We start from the raw sequence: 27,866 nt of genomic DNA on the forward strand, positions 1-27,866 counted from the left end.
CTTTCTCCAGATGTGCCGATATGCCTGGGAAATTTCTTTGATTCTGTAAATCGTGCCAGACTCATTAAAGTTCAATTAATTGCTTCTTTTAGCAGTTACAATTCTGTTTGCATTTAATGAGTTCATGCAGCCTGTAGCTGATGACACGTTAAAATGATTGGTATTTATTAACACTTAGCCTTTGTCTTACAATTCTATACATTGTTTTTCTTATCATGCACCCTTAAGGTTATATTAGCTCATCAAGAGAGAATTTCAAATGCTGATTAAAATGCAAATCTGCTTATATTGGTGATGGGAGAAGGAATGTAAGATTTTGGTTTAAAAACATTAGAGAAACATACTCTTGAGAAAGGAGCGAAGGGGTTTTATTAGTATACATTTAGAAAGAGTATCTTGTTTGTAAACCTTTATTGATGTTTAAAACTGTATTGTTTCACAGCATGAAGAAAGAAGCTTAAAAACATGGACTTGTTAACAGTTTCTGTCAGTCTGCTTTTATACATACGAAATGAGATTATTCTATATTTAGTTTTTTTCCTGGATATATGTTGCAAAGCTCCTTTGATTTAAGAGCTCTTCATATACAAAGCAAATATCCAGTCTCTTTCCCCAAAGGGTGTACAATCTGTTGTATAATATTTTTCCTTAAACAGAAAAAAATGTAACTAACGTGATTATATTTATGTGCCTTAATGTGAGGTTGTAATATCCTAAATATCCTATTTCTGTTTTAGAATTTAGCTTGGGTTAAATCTTACAACATCTGCTTTGAGTTGGAAGATTGCAATGAAATTTTTATTCAGCTTTTTAGGACTCTTTTTTCAGTTATCAAGTAAGTTGCGTTGCTTCAATTATATTAAAATATTATCAGTTTTGGGGTAGACTGAATCCTTGCATAGTCTACAAATAGATATGTCTGAATAGAGCATATTCTTCCAAACAAGGGGATACAGGGAAAGCAAATGAGTGCGAATTACTGACAATATGGAGGGTGATGTGTTTTAAAATCTCTTGCATGTGCTACAACAGTGTACTTCTTTCTGACTCATTTATCTACATTTGTATTTCCATGGTTGTTGTTTTCTTCTTTTTTTGTTTTGTTTCACTTCTCAAAGCAAAGCTAGAGTCTTCTAAGTTTTTGAAGCTTTCTATAAGAGAGGAAAGGCGCATAAAATAGTTTTGAGATGTGGAGACTCTAAGGGAAGCTGGACAGCATTAGACATTGTTTCTTAACAGTACTGTTACTGTTTGTCAGGGTCTGAAAATTTAGTATTGCTAATATTCTTTTATCTTCTTAGTAATAGCCACAACCAGAAGGTACAAATGCATATGCTGGATTTGATGAGTTCTATCATCATGGAAGGCGACGGAGTAACTCAGGAGCTGCTGGACTCCATTTTGATTAACCTCATTCCTGCACACAAGGTTTGCAAAGCAAAATACTATAGTAGTATATCATTATAACAATAATTCTTTTTACCTTTTGCTTGTTTATCTCTCCACACATTTCAGCCATCATATCTGCTTTCTTTTTTTTCCTCCCCAGCCTTGTAACAGTAGATCGAAAATTTCCTTTGGGAATTAGTTGTTGCTGTTCATTAGCTGTGTCTAGATCGTTTGGTATCACGTACTTGTCACCTCAGGAACTCTGTACTGAAACAGTAATAAAGTATTTTCAAGCAAATGTAATAGGAGAACGTATCTTCAGGGTTGTGGGTTGTTGTTTGGGGTTTGTTTTTTGTGTTTTGTTTTGGTTTTAATTAGTTGGTTGCTTTTAATGCTCCATATTCTTTCATGAGTTCCACAATCTTTCTGCCCTTTGCAGAGTTCAGCATCCCTTTAACTCACTGTAAGTGACGCCCTTCCTCCCAGAGGGCTCTTACGGGAGCCCCTCCTAGCAGGTGGTCACTGTCACGCTGGTGTTGTCTTAGCCCATCTACACAGCTACTTGGGCAGGTTTTTCAGAGGCTCCTCCTTTACGGACAGCTTCATGAACTGTCACTGATGCCACCCTTCTGGTTTCATTGTGTGACTGACTGTCTGGTCACTGGGTCTGCAGTTGAGCTTTTGAAGTACCTTTGCTGTAATAGCTAAATAAAGGTGAAAGGAGAATAAACACAACTCCCTTAGCTGTGAAATCACAAGAAGTGAGATGCAGGCTGGTGTTGCCTTGCATTGACTAAGAAAATTCCCTTGCTAAGACACTTGTGCTTCTTACTGAAAAATGTATGTAGAACAGTAAGTTTCAGTTATGAGCTACAGTAAGTGAACTATACTCTGATTACCAGGTATGTGTATCTGTCATCTGAGATCAGTTTGCATTCCTTCTGTCATGACCATGAGATGTGAATATCATTCTATCAACTCATTTTTATTGACAGCAATGAGATGGTGTCTTATTAAAACTGCTAACAGGAAGGGAGGCCTCTTAGAAGAATAGAAAAAGAGTCCTTTTGAAAATATGCTGTTCTTTTAAAGTTGTCTCTAATCAATTATAGGCAGTAGATATCTGGAGTGGAAATAGAGGAGTGGAGATGTACGTGTCAGGTGCTGGCTCAGGCTGTTAACAATGGTGGGCATTACTCTGACTAAACCTTGTACAGCTGAACAGTGTGTTGTGACTACTTGGTGTAGGCCAAGTAAAAGAGAATAAGATCCTTTAGCATTAATGTAGTTAGCTTAATCATATTCATTTTGCCTAGTGAAAGAAATTCTCAAGCAAGGCTTTGACAAGAGGGGGGTGAACTGAGCGTAAATATTGGGTCGTACTGCATATTTAGTATGTTGGCCTCTAGACTGGTGGCCAGTCCTTACTGGCTCTTGACCATCATGACTGAGAATACACTATGGTCAGTGCTCACTATTGTACTTTGGTCAGTATTTTGGTCTGTTTTAACTTGTTTCCTGTAACAACAGACCTTAAACTACTGCTTTACCATGGTAGTGTTTAAAAATACCACACACACAAAACCCCGGAAAGTTCTTCTGTCTGCTCTGCCTAGCAGAGTTTTACTGCGGTAATTATGTTCTCTTTTTATGAACAGATCTCCTAGGAAATTCTGATTATATTAATTGTTTGTCCTTAGGTGTGTAAATCAGAAGCACCATAGCTTGAAAAGCACAGTTTATTTTATTTTAGAGAAAATGTAACAACAATAGTTTTATGACTGTGCAAAGCAATTGAATACTAGTTATTCTCTGCTACAACACAATAGAAATATCGGTGTGGCTAGACTGTTACATTTAATGGAAGTTCATCTTTGTAAAGGAGATGAAATATGTATTTTGGATAACATATTCTTTACTTTCTTGAGCTTTTTTGTGAGTTGTGTTTTTGTTTGCTTTAGATTTTCTTACATTGTGTAACACAATTCTGCAATAAAAATGAGAAATGTACTGGTACCTAGACATGAAGTAAAGTCTACCTCAGCATCTAAATTACATTAATTTGTAAATCCATTACCAGTTAAATGGCTTTACTGTACATTGTTCTCTCTGTGTGTGCTAATGTGGCTCTCCTCTAGTAAGTCCAGGTTTTCAACAGCAGTAAGGTATGTCACCTTTTGTTCAGAACACCTATGGCATCAAACTGTAATTCTTTTTATCAACTTTAAAACCAGGACTACTGAGTTAATAGTTTTCTTCGCACTCTTACTATCAAGATTATCCCTTAAAGGCATATGTTTCATGTATTAAAAATCTTGATTTTCTTCCTCATCCTCTACAGCATGGGCAATCCAGACCTTCAAGGGTTTTTTTTTCTCCTAACAGTCTGATCGTTTATTTATTATTTATTAATAGTTCTTTATTTTGTCATTATAGATGTATTTTCTAGGCTGTTTTGGTGTTTGTTGTTGTGTTGTTTGGGTTTTTTTTGTTGTTTGGGTGGTTGTTGGTTCATTTTTTGTTTGTTTTGTGGTTTTCGAGGTTTTTTTTTAGCTCTGGTGAGCCTGTCTAGGGAAAAAAAAAAACAACCCAAACAAATAAACAATAAAACTTCATAGCAATAAATGTTTGAAGCTGTATTGAAGATACAAATAAAATATATTTTCTGTGAGTTTGGCAGCCCCTTTAGCTTAGTACAGACATACCTGCCAACTAGAGTTTAATCATTTTCTGGTTTGGAGAGAAACTGTTTTGTTTTGAATTTGAGAAGAATTTATACATATCTGTCTATAATGAGACATCCATTTAGTGCTGTGGTAACTGAGGAGATATTTGTTTCAGCCTTTGGCCATTTGATTCTCTTTACTATCATTTGATGAATTGTCTTTTGGTTTGTCATCTCATCAGCTAGAAGAACATGCGGGAGTCATTCCCAATGTAGACTTGCCAAATACCCTCTTTCCAAGAATCAGTCATTCTGAGGCTTTAGCTGTATTTTGTCTGCAGCCATCTGTAATTTTCAGGGCAATCAGCTAATCCACCTACCTTTTTTTTTTTTTTCCCCCTCCTCCAAGCTGCATTAATCCCTAGATGAGATGAAATACTTCTTATTGGATTCTGTGCAGATTTGGACAGTCACATTTTTCAGATGTGCAGCTACATTCCTTATCTTGCTCAAGAGTAACAAAACCCCTGTTCAGATTTGTTATGTTGCAATCAAATGTGCCTGTGGGAAGTTTGCAGCTCCCCCGTCCCAAGCGCAGGTGCTCTTGTGCTCTCCACGGGTGTCCCAGAGTGGGCATTGCCCTCCGGGGAGAAGGCAGCGCCGTCTTACCCTCCGGATAACGCTGAGCTTTGGCTACAGGGTGTACCTTCAATGACTATGTGAGAGGAAAACAAAACCACATTTAAACAGTGAATTAGAATAGTTGATTTTTCAGTGGGCAAAATTTGGTGCCCGTTAATTGTCAAAGTATGGAGATGTGATAATGTTTCTTCGCATTTTTTTTTATGTGATTGCATGTGTAAACTTTTCCTAGATATTAATGCAATGCTAAAGGTAACAACTGGAGTGACAGTCGTAGAATAATGTGCAGGAAGTTATGGTTTTGGGTTAGATTTCTTTGTGTGAAGAACTAGTTTTAAGATTTTTCTAAGTGGAATTAACATAACTGAACTTAGCTTCGAAAACAGATTGGCGGTAAAACACACCTTTATAAAGTCGTAGTCTTTTAAGGTTGGGAGAGAAAGTAAAGTAATCTGTCTCTATTTTTTTTTTTTCTTTATTTCAGAACCTTAATAAACAAGCATTTGACCTTGCAAAAGTCCTGTTGAAAAGGACCGTCCAGACCATTGAACCATGTATTGCCAATGTATGTAAATTAATTAATCCGTGTTAACTACAAGTAACAAGTGTTCAAGTTACTGTCTTGAATTATTGGAGATTTGTTTCTTTATTTAAAAAATATTGTTTATAAAACTCACATTTTGTAATGTAGCTATAAGAGTACAGTTTTCTAAATAGGATATTATTAGCTTGCTTGTTAAAGAAATATTTGAGCTGTTTCAAATCAGTGAAGAGGAAATTGATTTTTACCCATCTTAGTCTAAGGATAAGCCTAAATCCAGTCTGTAAAAACAGATGACTACCAAAAAATCCTGCTGCAACAAAAGGAGTTGTTAGTGCTTCGTATGTTCAGCAATTGGACATTTTCATATCAAACTTTAGGATGAAGCGTTTCAAACTACCAGCTCTGTACTAGACTGTTTTTTCCATCCTGAACTTGTTTTAGTCATAAAGACTGAAAGAATTGACTTTTTACAAGGCTTCCTTCTACTATAATTTATTTTGTTGAATGTCAGTGTTGTATGGTCTACATATTAAAATACCTACTACAGTCTTGTAGGGGTATGTAGTCTGGTCCATTCTGCTGCCTTTCCTTGTTGCTGAAGCCAATAGAATACTTAAAAGTCAGAATAGCTTAAAAAGGGAATTATGCAAATTCATAAAAGGTTAATCAGTAAGTACTGAAAAGCTCAAGGAGTCTCACTAACAAGTACCACTTCCCAGTTCCCCTGTTTCTTGAAGCTTTAAGCTTGGACACAGGAAAGTGCATAGAGTGACCTTTGAGTTGGTTTTAATATTATTCTTCTTACTTTCTCATCCAAGTGTGTAATAGCTTCATAGCATTTGCACTGCTCAAATAATATTAATATTAAGCCACAGTATCTAATAGGAAGTATATCAAGCATATTAAAATTTAACAAATCCAAAAGGAATCATTCATATTTTAGGCTGCTCAGGTTTTTTCTGTTAGATAGCTAACAACCTTGGTACGTTACCATCAAGTATCACAAGACGTATCATAAAGCAATCTGACATTCTTTAAAGTGGATTAAAAGTAGAGAAGTTTCTTTCTCAGCATTCAATCATCTTCAATTTGAGTTGATTTTAAATTATAAGAAAATTAAAAATAGGACACTATGGTTTTTTTCTCAACTTCTGCTGGAGGAATATGGCTTTTAAATTATCAGTTCTTGTATTACCTGTTAATTTTGCTGGGGAGGTGGTTATTGATATTTTAAATTATCAAATTACTGTAAATTAATTGATCCTGATGGATGTAATAGTACTGAATTATAAAAGATGTTTGTTTGTAATTTGCTTGAGCAAAAACTGTAAGGATGAAATGCTTTGATGTAATTAAAAAAAAGTGCATTGAGTACCGTCCATTAGAATTAAAGTATTGACATACTACGTTAAAATAACTTTAAAAAATAGTGTTTGCATGAATGAAGGAAAATCTGCTAGATAATATTGTTTGTATTCTAGTTTTTTAACCAGGTTCTGGTTCTGGGAAAGTCTTCAGTAAGTGACTTATCAGAACATGTGTTTGACTTGATACAAGAGCTTTTTGCCATAGATCCTCACTTACTGCTCTCTGTCATGCCACAGCTGGAATTCAAGCTGAAGGTAGGTTACAATGTAGCTTTGGACAAGTAATCAAATGTTGTGTGGATATTAAGAGTGCAGAGCTGTAGATTTATTAACTGTTCTACTGGAGGAATAAAAATTTTGTATTTATCACCTTATTTTGAAGGTAAATGTAATATTAAAGGAAGGACACTGGCAAGTTGTATGCAGTTGTGTGCTTTCTGTGCTTGCAAATGTGTATTCTGCACACAAAATATGTAATAATTATAATGATAAATTTATATGATCTAATACGAAAGTTGTAGATGAAATCCAAGGATTAAGTACCTGATATTTGTAAAGTAATTAGGCTATGGTTGCCTTATCTCATGAAACGCGAGTGTGTCAGCCTCAGTATTGACTTGCAGAATTTTCTTCTGTGAAATTTTATTTTAATAACAGAGGAAGTATTTCCAAATATTTTCTCAGATTTGTCATAATCATCTAATAAATTCAGCTGACTTCGTTGGGATCCTTGGAAATAGTTCATTTATCCTGATTTGGGGGCTTGAGGTTTTAAATTAAAAAGCTGTTTGTCTTTTGTAAGGTTGTAAGTGGACAAGGGAAATAATTTTATCTGTGTGCATGTACATATAGGGTATGGTGGCAACAAACAAAAATAACCAAGAAATGGCTATTTGGTGAAATTAGATATATATTTTATTAATGCACATCTGTTTGTAACGTCTTACTTGATGTCTTTTCCCCACAAATGAAATAGTCTTAAAGTATGTTTTAAAACAAAAATAAGATCATTCATTGCTGTAATTGTTAGGTTTATATTGTATTCTAAGTACCATGCATGGGTTTTTATTCCTGAAAGAGGAGGACTTTTCAAAGCACAGACATCTATTCAGTGGCTGTAATAGGTTAACTTAAAAGGTGTTTGTGTATTTTTACTCATATTCATTTAATAATCTAATTAGGGAGACTGAGGGTTATCAGACATTATTTCAAACTCACTTTTTAATCTAACTTATAGAAGGAGAAGGAAAAGGGAGCCAAAAATTATTAAGATATTACAGATAATGATTTACAGTTCCTTTTTTCATACTTGTTTTTTAGAGCAATGATGGAGAAGAACGTTTGGCTGTCGTTCGACTTCTGGCTAAACTCTTTGGCTCCAAAGATTCTGATCTGGCCACACAAAATCGTCCTCTTTGGCAGTGCTTTCTTGGGCGGTGAGACAAACTGGGATAGAATTCTGAATTTCTTTTCTTTTTGTTCTGATTTTACTGATAGTATTGCATTTTTTCATTGTGTTTTTAGAGGATTTAACTGGTTGCTTGTATTTGAACAAGTTCTTTTGAAGTAGAGAATTGCATACAAAGTGAATGTTTTCAAATAGTATATGTTATATGGTGAATTATATTTTTATAATTTGAGATATATATATATATCACACGCATGCACACACATGATTGTCAGTGTATAGAGAATTATGTTCAAAACTCAGTGGACAAATCCGCATATAGCATATTCATCTTAAGTCCTGACTTAATTTCACAAGAAATAACATAAAACTTTGAATGAGGTACATTATGGAGATAAATTAAAAACATTTCTATTGTATTATTTTGCCATATAAAAGTATTCTAATAGTTAATGGAACATACTATCAACACATGTTACTACATAGAGAATAATCTTGATTTGCAAGGCTAATTAAAAATTAACATTCATCATCTTCTATCCCTCCAGGTTCAATGATATCCATGTCCCTGTGAGATTAGAGAGTGTGAAATTCGCCAGTCATTGTTTAATGAACCATCCAGACTTAGCAAAAGACCTCACTGGTGAGATGCTCTTACAGGGGTTTAGAATAATTTAAGAAGTGAGCAAGGAAGAATGTAATTATTTCTGTACATAGCAGTGTAGTTCTAAAATGTATCCAGCCCAATGCCTGATGCAGGGTGGAAGAGCAAACTACTGAGTAATTACTTTGTGCTGAAGACAAGTGCTGCTTATTAGAAACTGGACTTTGTCAGAGTGAGCGCTTAAGAAGCGGCCCATTGCAGAATGAGTTTTTAAGTCATTTCAGATGCTAATGAAACTTTTGGCAAGTCAAAGCAAATGTTCGTGCAATGTCTTGATTTATTTTCAAAAACAGTCAGCGTGTTCCCCAGTACTCCTCTCCACTGAGTTTAGAAAATGCCATTGTGCTGATCTAAACTTAAGTTTCTTCCTTCCCTTCAGCATGATTTTAACTACGAGCAGAATTTCAGGCTTAACTGAAAATACTGTTCTTTTTCGTGCAAGCTAACCTACAGCAATTGTCAGTATTTTTAATTTATTATTTACCTTCTTAGCTCTTTGGGAATGAGAGTCTCTGCTCTTCTTATTTCTTCTCACCGCCTCCCTGCCCTTTACTTTCAGGATATTCTAATCAACTTAATTTAGCTTTGTTGCCTGTTGCAAATGAGGTTATTGTAAAAGCTATCCCCTTTATATTCTTCTGATATTTATAATTATAGAATTGTTTTATATTTAACATAGAAAATGATGTAACAGATGTTTCCTGTAAGCAGTTACAGGTTTAATAGATTGTATGGTTGTAACTGACATCTAATTGTTTTAACATTATTAATAAATTGGAATACATCATATCTACATAAAAATAGACAAGCTTCTCATTGTTTCTGATCATAACAGAATATTTGAAGGTTAGATCACATGACCCAGAAGAAGCCATTCGACATGATGTAATTGTTACAATTATTACTGCGGGCAAGAGAGATCTTTCTTTAGTCAATGACCAGCTGCTTGGCTTTGTAAGGGAAAGAACGCTAGACAAACGGGTAAGTGTTAACATTTTATTTTCAGGAATATTTGCATCTAATATAATTTGGTAAAGGCAAAACAAAAGAAACCAAAACCCCCAGATGCAGAGAATCCTAGACTTGACAATGAAATAGAATGCCGTGGGGAAAAAGAATTTTCTTACCAGAACATCTTTATGTAGGTTTCATGTTATGGAGGCACCAATGAAGTGCTGCCAGGCAGATAAGATCATTGGCTTGTGAGGAACACAATCATATTGTAAGAATATAAGAATTCCTGCATATGTTTAGGCCAAAGGTCTCTATAGCCCAGTTTGCTTCTCATAGCAGTCAGTTTTGGCTCCCAGCAATTTGTGCTTGATCGTGTTCATCATAGCTTTCAATGGAACTTTATTCCATGAATTTATCAAGCTCTTTCTTGAACTTACTTGTACTTTATAAGCATTCATGGCATCTGCATCAGTAAATTCAGGTTTAATGTATGTGTGGAAAAAGTAATTTGACTTGTTTGTTTTAAACTTGTCTGATTTCACTGGGTATCTCATAGGTCTTGCATTATGTGAAATAATAGATATTCTTTGACCCACTTATGATTAATAAATATGTATACCATATCTTCTCCACTCCTCTACTTTCCAAGCTAAAGAATCACCTGATTAACTTCCACACAAATTGATTATTGTGCACTTCTATCATTCTTGTCTGGTTGTTTTATACCCTGTTGAACCAAGGTGACCAGACTCAACCATGGTATACAAGGTGTGTGCCGTGTTGTGTACATACTTTATGATTTTTTTTCTTATTCTTTGACATTCTGTTTGCCTTTCACGCTATTTGTGAGCCCTAAGCCAACAATTTTGGAAAACATCCATATTGACTTCAGTATCTTTCCTGAAAAATTTTAGATGATACATTGCCCAAACTATACATGCAGAGTTAATGCAGATGGGAAAACTTGGACTTAATCTGAATTTCTTTCACTTCATATTGTAACGATTCAGTAGCATGACCTTTTTCTGAATGTCTTCATTATCATGTTAGATCTAACTACTTCAGTAAGTTTTATAAACACTGAATTAGTTTTCAAATAATTTTCATATTTTAAGTGTCACGGATTCCTTCTGACTCCATCAGTAAGTTCCCTTTTCCTTCATTGTGAAAACCAGTCATTTGTTTCCACCCATTGTTTCCTATGTTTTAATTAATAATTAATTCACAATAGGATTTTTATTTTAAAATCCTCTGGTGCAAGACTTTGTTGGAACTTCTCATTATGTAAAGTGTAATGACTGATTCCCATAACTTCGTTTTTCAGCAGTGTCTACTCTTTGTTGTTGTTAATGTTTTGTTTCAACCTGTTTACCCATTGCAAATCAGAAGTTCTGGTTAATGGTGTTCTTTTCCTCTTGGGACCCTTGGGCTTCTTTCACATTTGCTGTGTTCAATCTGTTCATTGACAGATTGCACTAACAGAATAGTTAGTATTTGGTGTATCATTTCTAAATTCCTGTAGAAGTCGTGGATGGGACACCACCTGCTCTTAATTATTTTGTTACTGCTGATTTTATTGATTTTTAAAATGTTTAATGATACTTTAAGAAATGTCTTCAGACATTTCTCCCAGAATGTATCTCGTTTGTCTTCCAGCCCTACAAAAGAGTCTAGAAGACTTCCTGCTTCTGTATGCTCTGGTGAAGATGTTTAATTAGTTTGCTTTTAATAATTTGGTTCTGAAACTTCTACCATGCTTCATCAAGGATATACCTTCCACTTGCCAGAGCTTATACTTTTTCATGTTTACACTCATTAGGATGTGGTCTCATGATCTTTGGAGGATGATGTTTTAATATCAAACTTCACTGTGCTATGTAGCTCTGATTTTTGTTTTTGTTGTTTCTTTTGATGGGGGGCATCCTTTCTATAACCTATGTCATTCTAGCAGTTACTTTAATTATTTTAAAATATTTTTAGCTTTTTTTATGTTCCCCTTTTTAAATTTTACTGTAATGGATTTTAAGAAAAGGCTGTCATCTTTGCAAAAAGAGAAGTACTGATTTTGAGTATACCACCTTCCTTCTTTTTCACCCATTAAACACACATGCCCAGAAAGTCATTTATGAGATGTAAAAACTTCTGGCATAAGCACCACTTCCCACTGGATTTCCACCTGGTCAGAATGGGATGATTGTTACTGTGTCTTCTACACATGTCTCTCTTCTCCTCTAGCATGTTGCTATCAGGAAGGGGCAGTTGGTTGTACAGCTCTAAGACTAATTTCTGTGGAGCTAGGGTTTTTCAGTTCATGTAGCCTTAAACCTAGTGAGGTACTTCTTAATGTTCCAAATATATTCGACTCAGTGATTTCACACCAGTCATAGGTTTGATGGTGTGTTACATTTCAAGGTTAGGTGCCTTTTCAGGCATTCATCAGTGAAAAATAACTTCACCTCTAGATGATGTTTCTCTTCTAAAAATCTCTAGAGAGAGCTTCAATGAGAATACATCCTGTGGTAAAATGAAAATTGGGGATTGACTAGAAATTACTACAACAAATGCTTAGCGCTTGAAGTAGACCTTAACAATGTAGCATGTCTTTGTAAATACACAAAGTGTTTTAAAATTAATATCAAGGACTTGTAAACTTTCAGCTTGCTTTTTTTATTTTCTTTAGGATTTTTCTCTAGTTGATGGAGGGAGGTTGATATGTCCATGTAACTGTCTTTTATATTTTCTGTGTAGGATTTTTCCAGTTCCAGACATAGTGCATTATACCTATTTTAATTATTCTTTTGCTTTAAATAACTGGATTGTCTTCTGCCGATTGCATTTACCCATTGTAGCCAGGTTTCTGTTGGATGAATCTGCAAACCCCTAAGTGATCATTTATCTCTTTGACTCCATCCAATTCTGTTTAGGCCTGCAATCATCTATCAAATGAGTATAGATATTACTACCAAAAGAACACTTAGATCTAACAGGCTGAAATAAAATGCTGATAGTTTAAACACACTAATCTGTTATTTCGTTTCTTTTTTCTTTGTAAAACAATGTGGAATCTAGAAAACTTTAAATTATGCTGGCTCTTATGCCATTTATGTGAGCTGTTTTGTCTCCTGACCACATTCTAATTGGTACAGTATTAGTAAAGATAGCCAGATAACTTTTTTCAGGTAGAAGTTTTTGGCTAAAGGGACAGTACTTAGTTTTCTGAAAAAAGTCTTTAGCTAACTTGCTTTGTATGGGCATTTGCACAATGATTGCAGGTTATTTTAAAAAACAAACAAACAAACCTCGAGCAAACCCAACCACAACCCGTGGATTTCAAATCCATTTTTATTGGTCTGGTTGGAAGCTTCCAGCTTGAAGGCAAAAGCTGTAGGATGAGGAGCCATAGGAACAGACTCCCATTTCCTATTTCTCTTGACACATTTTTCTGTGTATGTTAGAACTAACTCCTCCTTCTCTGTTTGTACTAAAAAACATTGTGGCTTCTTCCAGATGAAGGAGAAGGATTTTAAGATTTTAATATTGTTAACTCTATGGAAAGAATAGGTTAACTATTCCAACAGGCAAGGGATTATTTTGAACTTTGAATAACGGGTTTTTAACTCAGCCTTGCAGTCCTCAGTGAAGGAGTTTGATTATGCTGACTAACCAAGGACGCTAAGACTGTCAAAATTCTTTTGCTAATTAAATCAGGGTAGTCATTCTGTTAGCTGTGTTCTGCTCCCTTTGAAACTTATTATTACGTTCCCCTGGATTTTTCATTTATCTTTTACCCTATTGTATGTATGTAATTCCCAGTAGCACCCTACTCTTCTTTTCCTTCTTGTATCTCCTGTGCAGTGATGGGCTCCCATGGTGTCTCCAAGCATTCTCTAAAGGGATTCTGTCCAGTGCCTTCCGTCTTCTGCCTGGAAATGCTTTTCTGTGTTCTCTGACTTCTACTCTCTACATCAATTTCAGTGATCAACAATCTATTGACAATCCAAACCTCCTTTCCTTACAACCCCTTGTTAAATACTCTGCTTTCATTTTAGGCTTAAATTTTCTAGAATAATTTCTTGCAATCCTTCTCAATTATCTTCTGACAGTAGGTTTGCCATGTTTCCTGTTTGGTGAAGCTGTCACTTGCATTGGAAGAGTATATTGGAATGCAGAAAATTTTAATCATTTTCTGAAAATGTTTCTCTTTCAGACCTTTATTTTCTTTAAAATGTGCTTTAGATCACAATGGGTGTGAGCAAATTCCTGCAGAGGAGTTTAAAATAACTTCTATTTATAGAAAAAATGTTCTCCTTTGTGAAAACAAAGTATTATACTGTATACTGTCAAAGTCATTAGCATCTTGACCTGTTAACTTGTGGTTTTAATATTTAAGAAATATGTAACAAAATACAATTTCGTTATTTCCATCATCTTAATGCAACTTACTCCAACAGTTAGTGGTGTCTAAGGCTGTTGTGCTGACATAAGCCATATTATCTTCACGATTTTTCTTTTATTTGCCTCTCAAGAAAAGGAAGTCACTCAGTAAAACTATTAAGAAATTAAATGTGCAGTATCTCACTTAGTGTTATTAAAACAAGCCCTACGAAGTTCTGCACAGTGTGAATTACAGTATCTATGTTTATGCTTGATAAGGTGAGATGATTTGAGCACAGTCCTTGGAGTTCAAGGCCAAAATTGGTATCTAGAGTGTTTGGGAAGAAATTATCTCTTCCAGTTTGAGTTTCACACGTTTCTTTTATATGGTGAGGGAAAACAAATTTCTTCTGAGGCTTTCCGTGTGAATCATTCAGTGGGACACTAAATTAGTCCTCAGTGTTGTGGTGTGATTTCTTCCAGAAGTTAGCATAGGAGAGCTTACAGATCTTGTCCATTAAATAGTGAGAATTTCCTGTTTACATGAGGGGACAAAGTAGTGACCACCAAAAGCAAGGATGAGAACCTGGGAATTCCATCTGTGGATGCTGTAGTCTGGCTTTTTCCTGGATCCCTGGAGTCTTACGGCAGTTACTGCGAGGCTTCAGCAGAAAAGGCCTCTCCTGCTGTCCTAGAAAGTGGCCTAAGAATTCAAGTCCTAGCAGGTTTAGCCAGGCCTAAGCTCTGGATCTCCCATTTCTAGACAAGTGTCCTCCAAAACAGTGCAAGGCTATGGGGAGAAAGACGACTTCCACCTCTGACTGATGTCTGTCTCTGGATAGATAAGTCTTCCAAATCCTGGCTCAAGAAGCTGCTTATTCAGGCATACATGTTAAGCTGTACTTAACTTTTTTTATAGTGACTCACTCCCAGATTTTCTTCGCTCAGCACAGAGGAGTCCTGGATTCCTCTGTACAGACAATACCTAATCTGCATAGGATGGGGAAGAAGCCCCGTATGGGGGCTTTACTGATTCTCATTTGGAGGCTCTGAACAGCATTTTTCAGCTTTTGAAGTGTTGAGATGTAGAAGATCAGAATGTGGCTGTTTTGTCTTTCACACTTCTACGTCTTTAATGTATTTGGTATATGTTTGATATTTATTTACCAAAACCACTTCCCCCCCTCCTTTTCATTTCTTCCCTCTCAAGTGGCGAGTAAGGAAAGAAGCTATGATGGGTCTTGCCCAGCTATACAAGAAGTATTGTCTTCATGCCGAGGCTGGAAAAGATGCTGCAGAGAAAGTGAGCTGGATAAAGGATAAACTTTTGCACATATATTATCAAAATAGCATTGATGACAAGTGAGTCAACCTAAGCTTTCTTAATTTTAATTGTATAGTGATAAGAGATACTCTGAAAATATGTGCTTATCCTGAGAAAGCTGTTATATCACATTCTGTGTTTGTGGTTTTAAGTGTGATGTATTTAATTAATAATCATTAAGACATGTACTAAGATATTCAGGATGGTTGCATTATCTGTTCATGTATTCATTCTGTTTACTGATGGAAGTAGATCTATGATGATAGTAGCTTGTCATTAACTAACCACCGTGTAGAAAAAACAAAAAAGTCAAATTTTGCATTTACTGTGCCCAGCTCTTGTTTGCGTTACTGCTTCCCAGAGGCTAGCGTGTTCACATCCCTCATCTGTGAGCTTCATGCGTGTACGCACCACAGTACGTGCTCAGACTTCTCCTTTTGGTGTGCTATGTAGAAATGGAGCATTTAGGAAAAACAAAAGCTGAAGAAATATCAGGGATGCTTCTGCTGTTGTCTCATATTCCCTGTTCTGTGACTCAAGCCCCTTTAATTTTTGAAATACCTTTTTGGCTTAGGGAAGAGTATTTTGGCCAATGTTTTGGACAATAATTTTCAACTCTCGCTATTAATATTTCATCTGTCACAAGGAAAGCCAAACTATGAGATCACATGAAGACAGAATTTCAGCCTAGCTTTTTAATACCGCGGATTCGGAAATCAGCCGTTTCTGTGTAGCAATTCTTAGCTCTTGCTTATGCAGTCTGCTACCACTGTGTGTTTCATGATCTTAGGGACTAGTCTGGGTGGGCTAATCACCTCCTTCAGTTGCCAGTTTTGACGGTGGGTTCTTACTACTGCCGTGGTGAAGGCTCTTTGATTTTTAGCTTCTATAGTAGCGTAATGAGTAGTTTCAAATGTTTTGCTTTTTGTCAAATACTACAGTTTTATCTTAACCTTTCCCTCAAGTCTACTTCAGATTTTTACATTTCCTACCCCTTGAGTTATATACTTTTATTCTTTCTCCTTCATTTGGGCTTTTTACTGTCTATATCCCTTTCTCTTATGTATGAGATTGAACAAAGGGAGATTCTGAGAGCCTAAAGAAAAAGGAGAACTTGGATGGTGACAAATAAAGCAATTACTCCCTCTTGGAAGTGAAAATGAAAGAACAGGGAAAAGCTCTCAAGAAGCAGTTCTGCTAATCTTTCTATCAGTGGTGTAAGGGATCCTTACAGATGAGAAAAAGACAACTACTTTTTTTCATTTTGAAAAAACTAGTTGCAATGATTTCTGATATTTCTTGATCTTTCAACATATCTGAAAGGTATCACCACTCTTGGAAATACAGTTTTTATTTTTTCTTTTCCTGCAGATTACTGGTAGAGAAAATCTTTGCTCAGTATCTCGTTCCACACAATTTGGAAACAGAAGAGCGAATGAAGTGCTTGTACTATTTGTATGCTAGCTTGGATCCCAATGCTGTCAAGTGAGTATAGCTTGTGTTCAGCAAATAGTTGCTTTCTCAGGCTTTTCCACCATCTATATTGTCTTATGTGTATTATCAGGATTTAATTAATAATGTAAGTAATCGATTCTTAACATTATTTGCAAGTAGTACTTCAAAACATTTCCCTTTTATATACAAACTCTACATGTCCATTAGACTAAAAGATACCTCGATACTTGAATGGAGTGGGTTTATACATCTGTTTTCATCCAATAAAAATAACTCTGAGTTTAAAATGTCCAAATAATGACTTCTGGATTTGCTCTAATATTAGGGCCCATGATGAAGAGATAGTGGCCTGGTTTTTATTTTGAAAAGGTTATTTTCAAGATAATTTGGGTGGTTGTAAGACATACTGTGGCTGTCCTGCATGTGTGAAATTGCTCCAAGTAGAATAATAAGACAAGTGATGTTCTGTAAAAAGAGAAAATCTGTTCCACCTTCTTTGGAACAGTTATTTTTAATAGTTGGTAGGTTTTGATTGTGCCTAGCAGATGTTGCGCTTGTAAGATAGATAAATAATTTTGTTTACCAATACATCCACCGTGTTCTTGTCATGAACAAATTGGTAAACTTTTCTGGTTTTGCACTTTCGCAGAGCACTGAATGAGATGTGGAAGTGCCAGAACATGCTAAGGAGTCACGTACGAGAACTACTAGACTTGCATAAGCAGCCCACTGTACGGTTTGGAAAATATTAATGCTTTATCCAATGGACCTGTTAGACTAATTTACTGGGTTTTTTTAATACTATGTTATTTTTTCAGTGTGACTTTATTATTCTGTTGACTTCTATATGTAGACAATGTTCCATTCTCATTAAGTAAAGTTTGTTTTGGTAATGCTTAAAGGTAAATGGCCTCCTTACATTTACTATTATTTTGTATTACTGGTCAATTACTTAGGAAAAATTTTTTTAAAATGTTCCAAGTTTTTTGTTTCCTTTTGTGACAGACCTTTTTGTTTCTCATTTTATAACATGTTTTGAGAATGGAATATGTTTTAAAATAAAGCAATGATTTGTTTGTTTAAAAACTAAAGCTTTAAAGTATTTATACTGGAATTTTACTTATAAACACATCTTCAAACTAGGAGAAACTTTAAATAGAGGGGCATTGCTTTGGAGTTTTGGTGTGAGGGTGGGCTTGGGGAATTGTTTATTTGGTTGTGGGGGTTTTTTGTTTTGTGTGAGGGGGTTTTTTGTTTGTTTTTGTTTTGTTTGTTTTCAAGGTCTTTTTTCAACAATTTGTTTTGGTCAGTTATGTGAATTAGTTAATTTTTCCAGTTCTTTGATACTGCAGGGAGATTTTTTCCCTTTTTCTGTATGTAATAGCTGCTGATGATATTGTTATACTATTCTAGTGTTTATTCTTAAAACAAAAACATAAAACGTAAGATTCCAGAGTAGAATTAAGTGCTGGAAAAGAACTAGCAGATCAGCTTAAAGGTATATTTTATAAAGGAGATATTGCTGATTCATTTGTTTTTGCTGTTGTCCGTAGTCAGAAGCAAACAGTGCTGCCATGTTTGGAAAGCTGATGACCATAGCAAGTAAGTCATAATAAGTTCTATAAACTGTTATTACAGCATTCCTGGAAATGGTACTTCTGTGAAGCTTGGCATACTCAAGTGTTAAATTGTGTTTAATCATACAGAAAACCTTCCAGATCCTGGAAAAGCACAAGATTTTGTGAAGAAATTCAATCAGGTTCTGGGTGACGATGAGAAACTTCGGTCCCAGCTTGAACTGTTAATTAGCCCTACGTGTTCTTGTAAACAGGCAGATGTCTGTGTGGTAAGGAAATGGAACAGCAAATTTTTATACCTTAAATATTTGTGCTTAAAATGGTTATTTGGATTTAATGGTCTCTTTTAATACCTACTTGGAATTAATGGTCTGTTTTGGTACCTTAACATGAGTTTGATATATTTCTGACTTCCATAAAATACCTTTTGGTTAACCTGTAAAGATAATGGAAAATGTAATTTATGGTCATCATCTTGCCTCCTAAGAAAAATTAGCCGTATTCCTTCCTGAGATTATGAGCATCAAGCATGAAGTCTAAAACGCTTAATTTAAAAAAAAAAATATTTTATTTTGAGTGTCTCTTGTGGTAAAGTTCCTAAACTCTCTTCTGACACTGATGAAACTTGTTCTGAGTACCAGCAAGCCAAATATTATCTGCATATTATTCATTTATTTTTCTTCTCAGAATGTTATTTTGAGATCAGTCCCTGTCCCAACCCCTCACCTATTTAACCTCTTTGATGAAAATACGCATTCTAATAAGAAGCTGGGCTTTTCCAGAGACATACAGATTGTGCCAGCAGTCACAGATATTTTTTTTTCCCATTATGGTCCCAAAATAAAAGTAAGCAATTTCATTGACAGAAATAGCAATAAAGAGCATCAACAAACAAACATAGGCTTCTTGGGTTTTGTCTGATGGCTCTGAAATTGTCCAGGGAAGAGAGCAGAATGACCTTCAGAATTATGTCCTAACCACTTGATGTGAAGAATGTGTCTCCTTCTAAACCAGTCGATCTTGCACTTTGGGAGCGCAGTGATGCAGTTTCAAGAGGAAGGTTTCTTTCCTCTTCCTGAAGATAATTTAGCATAAAAGCTAGAACCGCTTCCTAGTTTCTGGGGTCTGCAGCATCCAACCCTTTAAGAGAAGGAAGGTCAAGAAGCCATTTCTTTGAGAGAATTTTAGACTTCTGTTCAAAACAAAAATATCTTCTTATCCACCTTCTGCTGGGTTTGCAGCTGGAAGTAATGTTCTTGACATTTGGGGCATTCAGAGGGGAAAACCAGATTTTTGGATCCAGAACATCCATAGGGGTCTGAACGTCTGTTGTAGCCAAGGTAGTGTAGTGCTTCTGCACATCTACAGTAGTGTAGCTTTTAGTGCGATTTTTTCATTGTTGCATATGAAATCTCACACATACAACAGCGTTGCCTACAAATTTATGAATTACTGTTCTCAACACATATATTTAAATTCCTTCTACCATTCCACTTAGCTCTTCCTTGAGTCTGTTTTGTATCTGTCCTGCAATTCCTTAAGAAGCTCTGAAGAACTCTCACTAGAAACCTAAATGCATCTTACATTTAAATAGTTTGGCAAAGTATGTCTGCTTTCAATATAATGTGATCAAGAAAGATTTGGAGATAACAACAGCCCTCCCTTAAAATATGTTTCAGTGATTATATAGACAATCTCTGTGGTTAAATGAAGTGGCTATATTTAGTTCAGTCAACATGCTTAAGTAGTAAGAAAAGTGAGTATAATTCTTGTTTGTATCTGACATTCTTGTAGAGAGAGATAGCCCGGAAACTTGCTAATCCTAAGCAGCCAACAAATCCTTTTCTGGAAATGGTCAAATTTCTTTTGGAACGAATTGCCCCTGTACATATTGACTCAGAAGCCATTAGGTAAGTTTGAAAGATCATACTAACTCAAGAATTATTATAAAGGTGATTTGAATGACCAAAAAAAAAAAGGGATTTAGATTAGTCTGTGCATATGCTTTAAAAAATAAAAAAGTGTGGGTATCTTCATTTCTGGCAGCCTAGAGAATGCAATTTGATTTTTTTCCTACTTCTTTGCAGTGCCATCTGCAAATTATTTAAAAAATATATTAGTAGTAGTTGTTCCTAGTGAAACTGTTATTTGTAGGGCTTAAGGTGAAAATGATGATCATTATTTTCACATAGTTAACTACAATACAGTCTTCCATGTAGCAGCTTAATTAATTAGCTTTTGTGGAATTGTGTAAGAGAATGTTTGGATTTCTTCTGAGACTTGTCTGGCAACCTAATTATATTCTGAAACTCATGCAACTATGTGTTGATCTGAGTGCTGCCAACATGCAGCATTTTTTTTTTACTGTGTATTTTTTTTCCCCCTAAAGAATTAATTTTGCAGAAAGCTAATTCAGAAGGAAAAGGAATAATGGAATAGCTTGATAGATTTTAAAAAAAAAAAAAAAGGCTACAAGACCTCTCCCCCACAAGGGACTATTGCCTTCCCTTTATTTATTGTCAAAAAGGCTGGAGATAACAGCAAGATTACTTGTTTAACATTGTACATTGTCACATTCATTTGCTTTTTTATTTTTTATCTCTTATTTCAGTGCACTAGTAAAACTAATGAATAAATCCATAGAGGGGACAGCTGATGATGAAGAGGAGGGTGTAAGTCCTGATACTGCTATTCGTGCAGGACTTGAACTTCTCAAGGTAATCTACATTAATGCAGCTATATTTTGTAATGGAAGGAACAAAAGTGGTATGACTAATGAATTAATGTTAGCATGGTTTTAATAGTTACTATTTAGGTATTACTTTTTTAATGTGTGAAACTGTTTGGTTATTAGTACGTGCTTGGGAAAAGAATAATGGAAGAAGTAGGAATTTGGAAGACATATGTTTTCAAAAGATTGCCAAGAGTTGAAATATGCACATTAAAGTATAAATTTGTTTCTGCTTAGGGCAGTCAAATAGAAGAAGGTGCAGAGGTAAAGTGAGAGGAAGAGAAATGGGGAAATTAGAAGAGGCATGTTCCTTGGGGCCTATATGGTACTGGAAGGAACGCAAGCAATAAACCAAGAGCCAAGTTACGTAGAGGAAAAAAGGGGAGAGAGGAACTTGTGTTCTCAGTGGTGATGGGAAATAGCTGGGGGAGAAAGAAGGATTTGAAATATCTGGAAAACATCTGTGATGGATTTGGCAGTTCACTAATGAGACTTCATTTTCAACATGTTGCAAAGGGCAGTATAAAATATAGGAGGGAACAGAGAGGAAGGTTACATAGTTAAAGGGAGACTTTTCAGAGATATGAATGAACGAGGTGGAGATCGTGGAGATATATCGCGCCAAATTTGGTAATGGCAACCATGGTAGAAATAGTTCTACAGGAGTATGCAAGGAAGTGATGTCTGTTTGCCAATGCAGCCCAGAAAATAAACCTGCCAAGGCTGAATATTTTGGTGCTGTGATGTGGATATCTTTAAGAATGTTATTTCACACACTGATACTCAAGTAGGCAACTCTAATCAAAGAAACCAAGATAAGATAAATCCAAAGAATACCCAAAATACATGCAACTTTTCATCGTTCTCCTTGCCTTATGTTATCTGAACTTAATGTAGTTTTGGTTGGGGGTAACCTTTTGTTCTCTCTTGCCCTACCTTGAATCCCTGCATGCTTAGTTTCTTAGTTGACATTTCTATTATTACAGAATGGGTTCTATTTCATTAGCTTTGGATTAAAAGGACAGTAATCTATGTTTTGTTTGTAGATATCTTACCTTCTTGATGTCTCTTCTGTGCAGGGACTATAGATTCTAGAGAAATTAAGAGGGGAGGACCTGAAGAACAAACCATAGATTAATTTATTTGAAAACACATGTATCACCTCCAAAATGTAGTTATGGAGTGTAATAATCTCATATGAGCATGTAGTATCTATTTATGTTGATGGTAATGCTCATAAACAGCCATAATTTTGTTTTCTGATGATTCATTTGCCATGAATAAATATACCTCTGGTTTAATGTGTATCTACAGGTTCTGTCCTTTACACATCCTACCTCGTTCCACTCTGCAGAGACGTATGAGTCTCTGCTGCAGTGCCTCAGGATGGAAGATGATAAAGTAGCTGAGGCAGCCATACAGATTTTCAGAAACACGGGTCACAAAATAGAAACAGACCTGCCACAGATAAGATCGTAAGTGTATTTCTTTACGTCCTGATTTTCATACCTGGAATTCTGCCTCTTGATAGTTTATTCACTATGTTGCCCCTAAAATTACTTCATAGTCTTGTAAATATGAACAGCTTCTCTTCCATAATTTTGTATTCCTTCACTACCTGTCTCTTCGTTTTTAAATTCTGCATTCTAACAATTGTTGTGTATTTACCGAAGATGTTAGGTGCTGCTTAAAAATCTTCTTTATTATAGACTCATTAAAACCAGCAGGTAGCATGTTTCATAGGTTACAAAAGAAGCAATGGCAAAAATATGGCAAAGATATAATCCTGTGGCATCATTTCTACTCATATCTGTCCTTCACACAATTTTTCTGTCTTTATAAGGAACAAAAGTACAGTCTCTGATGGTTAACAGCTCTGTTTGTTACGAAACAAGTTGGGAAACAAGATCCAAAAGCAGGCATTAATTTCTAACAACGAATAATTGGCTGTCTATAAGTTGTCATTATGCAATTCATGCTTTAACTGCTGATTAAAGCTGCATAATCTACTAGGTATTCACAGACTATTTAAAATCTTGTGGGTAACGTCTGAAACCTTAAAATTAGCCTGTTAGTAGCTCACTAATCCAGATTATAAAGCACGGGTTTCAAGTTCTTGTATATTGAAATAGCATCTTGCTAAAATGCATACCAGTGTACACCTTAAGTTCTCGGTGAATTGAAGATGTAACCTCAGTGATTCTTATGGATTTGAATCAGATTTGGGGCAAAAGAAAAATGTTACAAGATCACATATGAGACGCCTTTCAAGACATTGTTAGAGGTGAAGAGAAGGAAAAGCCCAGCAATTCCCCGTTGTCAGTGTAGTTCCCAGTATTGTCCGAATTGTCTGTAGTTCCCTGCTAGACTTCAGTCAAGACTCTGCATTGCTAGAGAATGTCATCTTCTGTTAAAGGAGCTGGTGTTGCTGACTTTTCTTTTGGCTTTGTGCCAAATACCTTAGCCAGGTATTGCTGAAGTATCATCTGGGCAGCATCAAATAACTTAAAAATGTAACTGTCAAAATGGAGGTTTAGTCCTTGGCAGGGTTTGCAAGCAAGTCAGGTTAATGTTCTGAAAGCCCAAACTGGAAAAAGAAGTCTGAGGACAAGCAGGTGTTCTGGATTTGATGTATTCAGAAGTCTTTATTGTAAACAAAAGATTTTATATAATCAGCCAGATAGTTTGTTTCAAGTGACCTGTTTCATGGGGTTTTTTTAAACCACTTGTGAGCAGACCACCAGCTGAGTGTTGAAGCAGTGCTCACCAGCAGTAGCCCAAGTTCTTTCTCACATGGAAAATGAATGGGTTTGTGCACCAGCTGATGGGCAAGGACTGCTGCATGACTCTGGAGTCTGATGGAATCATTGGCCATGCTCAAAGAGAGCCTGCGACCTCGTGTAAACTTGTAGATGTAAGACATGTAAATGTGCACGTAAACGGGTCAGGTTTCACCTTTTGCAGATCAGTGTCGGTTGGGGTGCGATGAGGTATGGTTTGCAACTGATGCACCGAGGCTTGGCTGAAGTCCTTAATTTAAACAAGGGTTTTACTTAATTATTTGCTATTTTGGTTCTTGTTTAATCCAGTTTGTGACGTCTTAACAGATTGGAGAACATCCTCCTACTTTAGGATACTGTTAACATTTTTCTAGAGGTCTTTTTGTTTTGGGGTTTTGTGTGGTTCTTGAGGAAAATGTTTGAGACATCATTCTTTCAACCTTTCAGGCTCTTCCACCTCTTGGTGCTGATTTTGATTATGTGGGATGTGCCAGTGAAGGCTGGGTGCTGAACAGTCCATGCACGGAATGCTGTATTGTTACTGAGCCCTTCAAGAATGCAAGGAAGTTTTTTTAGATGTTTCTGTGTCAGAAGCTTTCTAGGCAATTTTGTTTTGTCAAGTCAGTTGCTGGGCGAGTTGCGAGGTAACCCTCATGAGCTGGTGTCTCAGCGGCCAGGCCGCCTCCCAGTGCTCGCTCAGGACTGGAACCAAACACTCTGACCAACCTCCCACTGGCCTCTGCAGTGGCCTCTGCCCCGCTCTTCCCTCCAGCGGCCTCTGAACAGCAGATGGATTTTGAGGGATTCAAATTCAAAAGTTCAGAACAAAGCAGTAGTTTGCTTGAGTATATATTGCGATTAAAGACCAAAATTAAAGCAGGACAGGCCTATAAACACGCTGATGTTCTGTGGTTATTCTAAACTTTCATACGTTTTCTTCAGCCCTGTCACTTCAGCTTGGATAAGAAGCCCAGGAGTTTACCCTAGCTGAACTTGTCAGGTTCTCTCCACCTCATAAATATAGGCTTTCTAAGCCGCCTTATTTTGATCATTATTTTCTTTCATGTTCGATTTTTCCCTGTGGGTTTTTTTTCTGCTTAACTGTGTACAGGCACATGTTCAACAAGTATCACTAAATACAGCTCTATTCTGCTTTTCACCTTGTGATTACGATCTTTCCTGAACAGGCTTCAAAGGAATGCTTGATTTATAAGACTGTAAAGATACATTTATATAGGTGAAGAGCTTTATTTTTGTAGATTGCAAATTGCATTTTGAAGTATTTTGTTTAATGTTCACAGAACACTAATTCCAATTTTGCACCAGAAAGCGAAAAGAGGCACACCTCATCAGGCAAAACAAGCTGTTCACTGTATACATGCCATATTTTCAAATAAAGAAGTGCAACTTGCACAGATCTTCGAGGTATGTCTTTTTTGTTTTTAACATTTGTTTCTGCTGTTCTTAATTTATGCTAGTAATTAACATTAACTCAATGCATACTGTTTATTAATAGATAACAATGTATGAGGTCAGGAAGCCTATAGGTGCATGGTAGTCAAGATAAGTCATTAACTTTACAATATCTAATTATTGATGTTTATGTCTTACAGTCACAATTTCTTAATATTCTGATGTCTGATAGATAAAGTACTCCTTTTTGTCTACACAGGAAAAGTTAGGGGGAAATAAGCTAAATATGCTGCAATGATCCACACTAAATCCCATGAGGACACATTTAGCAGATACTAAATGAGACATAACATCTCCTACTTTCAGGCTGTATTAAATTACCATGCTTTAAGGTCTTTGCACATCCAGCACTTTCTCACTGAGGAAGCTAGTGCAGAATAACTACTTCACTATAAGCTCATACATTAGCTTACTGTTCATCTACTGCTTGCTTAGACAAGTTGTAAAGCAAAAAAATCACCTTATACAGAGCAGAGGGGTTATTGCATTTCCCAGTAATCTCTTAAATAATAACATTATTAATCTGCACTTGTAAAATATCTTAGGTTCTTAATCTCTGCTATCTTTGAACCTATGCATAATTCAGAAGTGTGAAAAGCTTTCAATTAAGCTTACAGAGTTTGACATCTGTGGGAGCGCATGTTCCCTCCCTAATTCCAGAATCTGGTGTGAGAGTGCTGGGTAATACAGCAGCACTGGTGACTGTTACCTGGAAGGGAAATGCTGATCACTGAAAGAAATGTCCCTGGTGGTTTCCAAGGTTTTTTTACCTGCTTTTTGTTTTCCTGCCATTTGGAGATCTTCACAGCTCCTGAATACAATTGAGCCAGTTTTTCCCATGTCTCCCAGGTTTAAATGTGTTTTATCACTGAAACAGGAAGAAAATACAAAATTTGTTTTGCCCTTATCTCGTGAGATTTTGGTTAATCATTTCATTAGGAAATCACATTCTTTCTGGTTTGGTTTGCTAACTTTATTAATGCTTATAGAAAAACCGTGAAACCCATCACCAATCCCACAGTAAAAGAAATTGTTTTTAGTCATGCTAGCTTACTTTTTGTTTTTCCTCCTTCCTCAGCCTCTTAGTAGAAGTTTGAATGCTGATGTGCCAGAACAACTTATAACTCCATTGGTCTCATTGGGTCATATTTCTATGTTGGCTCCAGACCAGTTTGCTTCTCCAATGAAATCTGTTGTTGCAAATTTCATTGTAAAAGATCTCCTAATGAATGACAGGGTAAGATTTTCTTTTTCGGTAAGTCCATACTATTCTCTTCACCTGTTATTAGTTCCGTGGGGAATAGAGCTTTTTTGTTAAAGCAGTCGATAAAGGAACATTCTGTAAATGGCTAGTACAGTGATAATTGCATTAGAAAAGATCTTTGTGTGAAAGTAAGCTTAGTCCGTGACTTTTTTCCATTTTTACTTCTGAATTTTCTGTATGGCTTGAACGACTTCTTAAACTTACATGAATGTCTGTAGTCAACAGGTGAGCAAAATGGCAAATTGTGGTCTCCGGATGAAGAAGTTTCTCCAGAAGTACTAGCAAAGGTGAATGATCTGCTGTCAGTAATAATGTGTATATGTGAGATTTAAAATTCACTTTTCCAAGTTGTGCAATTGAGAGTATTAGAATAAATCCCTTTGAGTTCTTTTATATTGGTCTCCATAGAATATGCAGTGTTCTAGAGTTTTTGTGTATGATACACACAGTTATAGAACTGGTAGAAACTATGCATTTTGGTGTCTTCACTTACTGATATTAATTATGTTGAGAAAAAAATAAGAGGTTAAAAAGTTTTAGTTTTCCTTACAAGAAAGGTAGTTTGACTTTGCTGACTGTAAACAGATTTTAAATAAATTGAGACCCTGATGAATGTTACTAATTCATCTTCATAGGCTATTTGCTGTGAATCTAATTATGGCCATTTCTAGAAATGTTTATCTAGTTGCTCTTATTTTTAATCATGTAGCCAGTATCCTGCATCCTCTAGATGCACTTGTGAGAAGACACTGAACCATAGTTGAAATGTCCTGATGTCACAAAGGCTGCTACTTCCTTCTTTACTCTGTAAATATTTACTGTTTCATTCTGTTCCTTTAAAAATATACCAGCTCTAATAAATAGGAGTCAATGGAAATTTCAATTTGACAACAGTAGGTTATAGTGCCTTATCTGTGAAGTAAGTTCGTTGTTGATTTGTTCGTGTTTGATAGGTGCAAGCAATTAAACTGTTGGTACGCTGGCTGTTGGGTATGAAAAACAACCAGTCCAAATCTGCAAATTCCACACTCCGGTTATTATCAGCTATGCTCGTCAGCGAAGGAGACTTGACAGAACAGAAGCGAATCAGGTCAGAAAAGAGAAAATCTGTGGGGAAAATCGTTGCTTTCATTTAGACAGCGATATGAAAACAAGAAACTTGACTCTTCTCATTTGACTGGAAGTTTTTTGTGGGGAAAGCAGAGCACCTTATTTTCACAAATTTGCTTGAATTAATTTAGCTTGATCGGAAGCT

At 35.9% G+C, this 27,866-nt stretch overlaps 1 protein-coding gene across 2 annotated transcripts in view; it reads left to right on the top strand.

The window, feature by feature from the left end:
- The window catches only part of PDS5A (PDS5 cohesin associated factor A), a 78,786-nt gene that overhangs the window by 34,204 nt on the left and 16,716 nt on the right, over nt 1–27,866 (top strand). For both annotated transcript variants that reach the window (XM_082050305.1, XM_082050306.1), the window contains exons 5-23: nt 738–835; nt 1,302–1,428; nt 5,181–5,261; nt 6,722–6,862; nt 7,928–8,043; nt 8,564–8,658; nt 9,515–9,660; nt 15,218–15,369; nt 16,703–16,816; nt 17,436–17,517; nt 18,340–18,388; nt 18,493–18,632; nt 20,158–20,273; nt 20,975–21,080; nt 22,409–22,569; nt 25,176–25,299; nt 26,426–26,584; nt 26,830–26,898; nt 27,565–27,701. In XM_082050305.1, the coding sequence (XP_081906431.1) occupies nt 738–835; nt 1,302–1,428; nt 5,181–5,261; nt 6,722–6,862; nt 7,928–8,043; nt 8,564–8,658; nt 9,515–9,660; nt 15,218–15,369; nt 16,703–16,816; nt 17,436–17,517; nt 18,340–18,388; nt 18,493–18,632; nt 20,158–20,273; nt 20,975–21,080; nt 22,409–22,569; nt 25,176–25,299; nt 26,426–26,584; nt 26,830–26,898; nt 27,565–27,701 (2,213 nt within the window). The remainder of the gene's footprint in view (nt 1–737; nt 836–1,301; nt 1,429–5,180; nt 5,262–6,721; nt 6,863–7,927; nt 8,044–8,563; nt 8,659–9,514; nt 9,661–15,217; nt 15,370–16,702; nt 16,817–17,435; nt 17,518–18,339; nt 18,389–18,492; nt 18,633–20,157; nt 20,274–20,974; nt 21,081–22,408; nt 22,570–25,175; nt 25,300–26,425; nt 26,585–26,829; nt 26,899–27,564; nt 27,702–27,866) is intronic.

Source organism: Streptopelia decaocto, assembly GCF_964273445.1.
Source record: "Streptopelia decaocto genome assembly, chromosome: 4".
NCBI lineage: Eukaryota > Metazoa > Chordata > Aves > Columbiformes > Columbidae > Streptopelia > Streptopelia decaocto.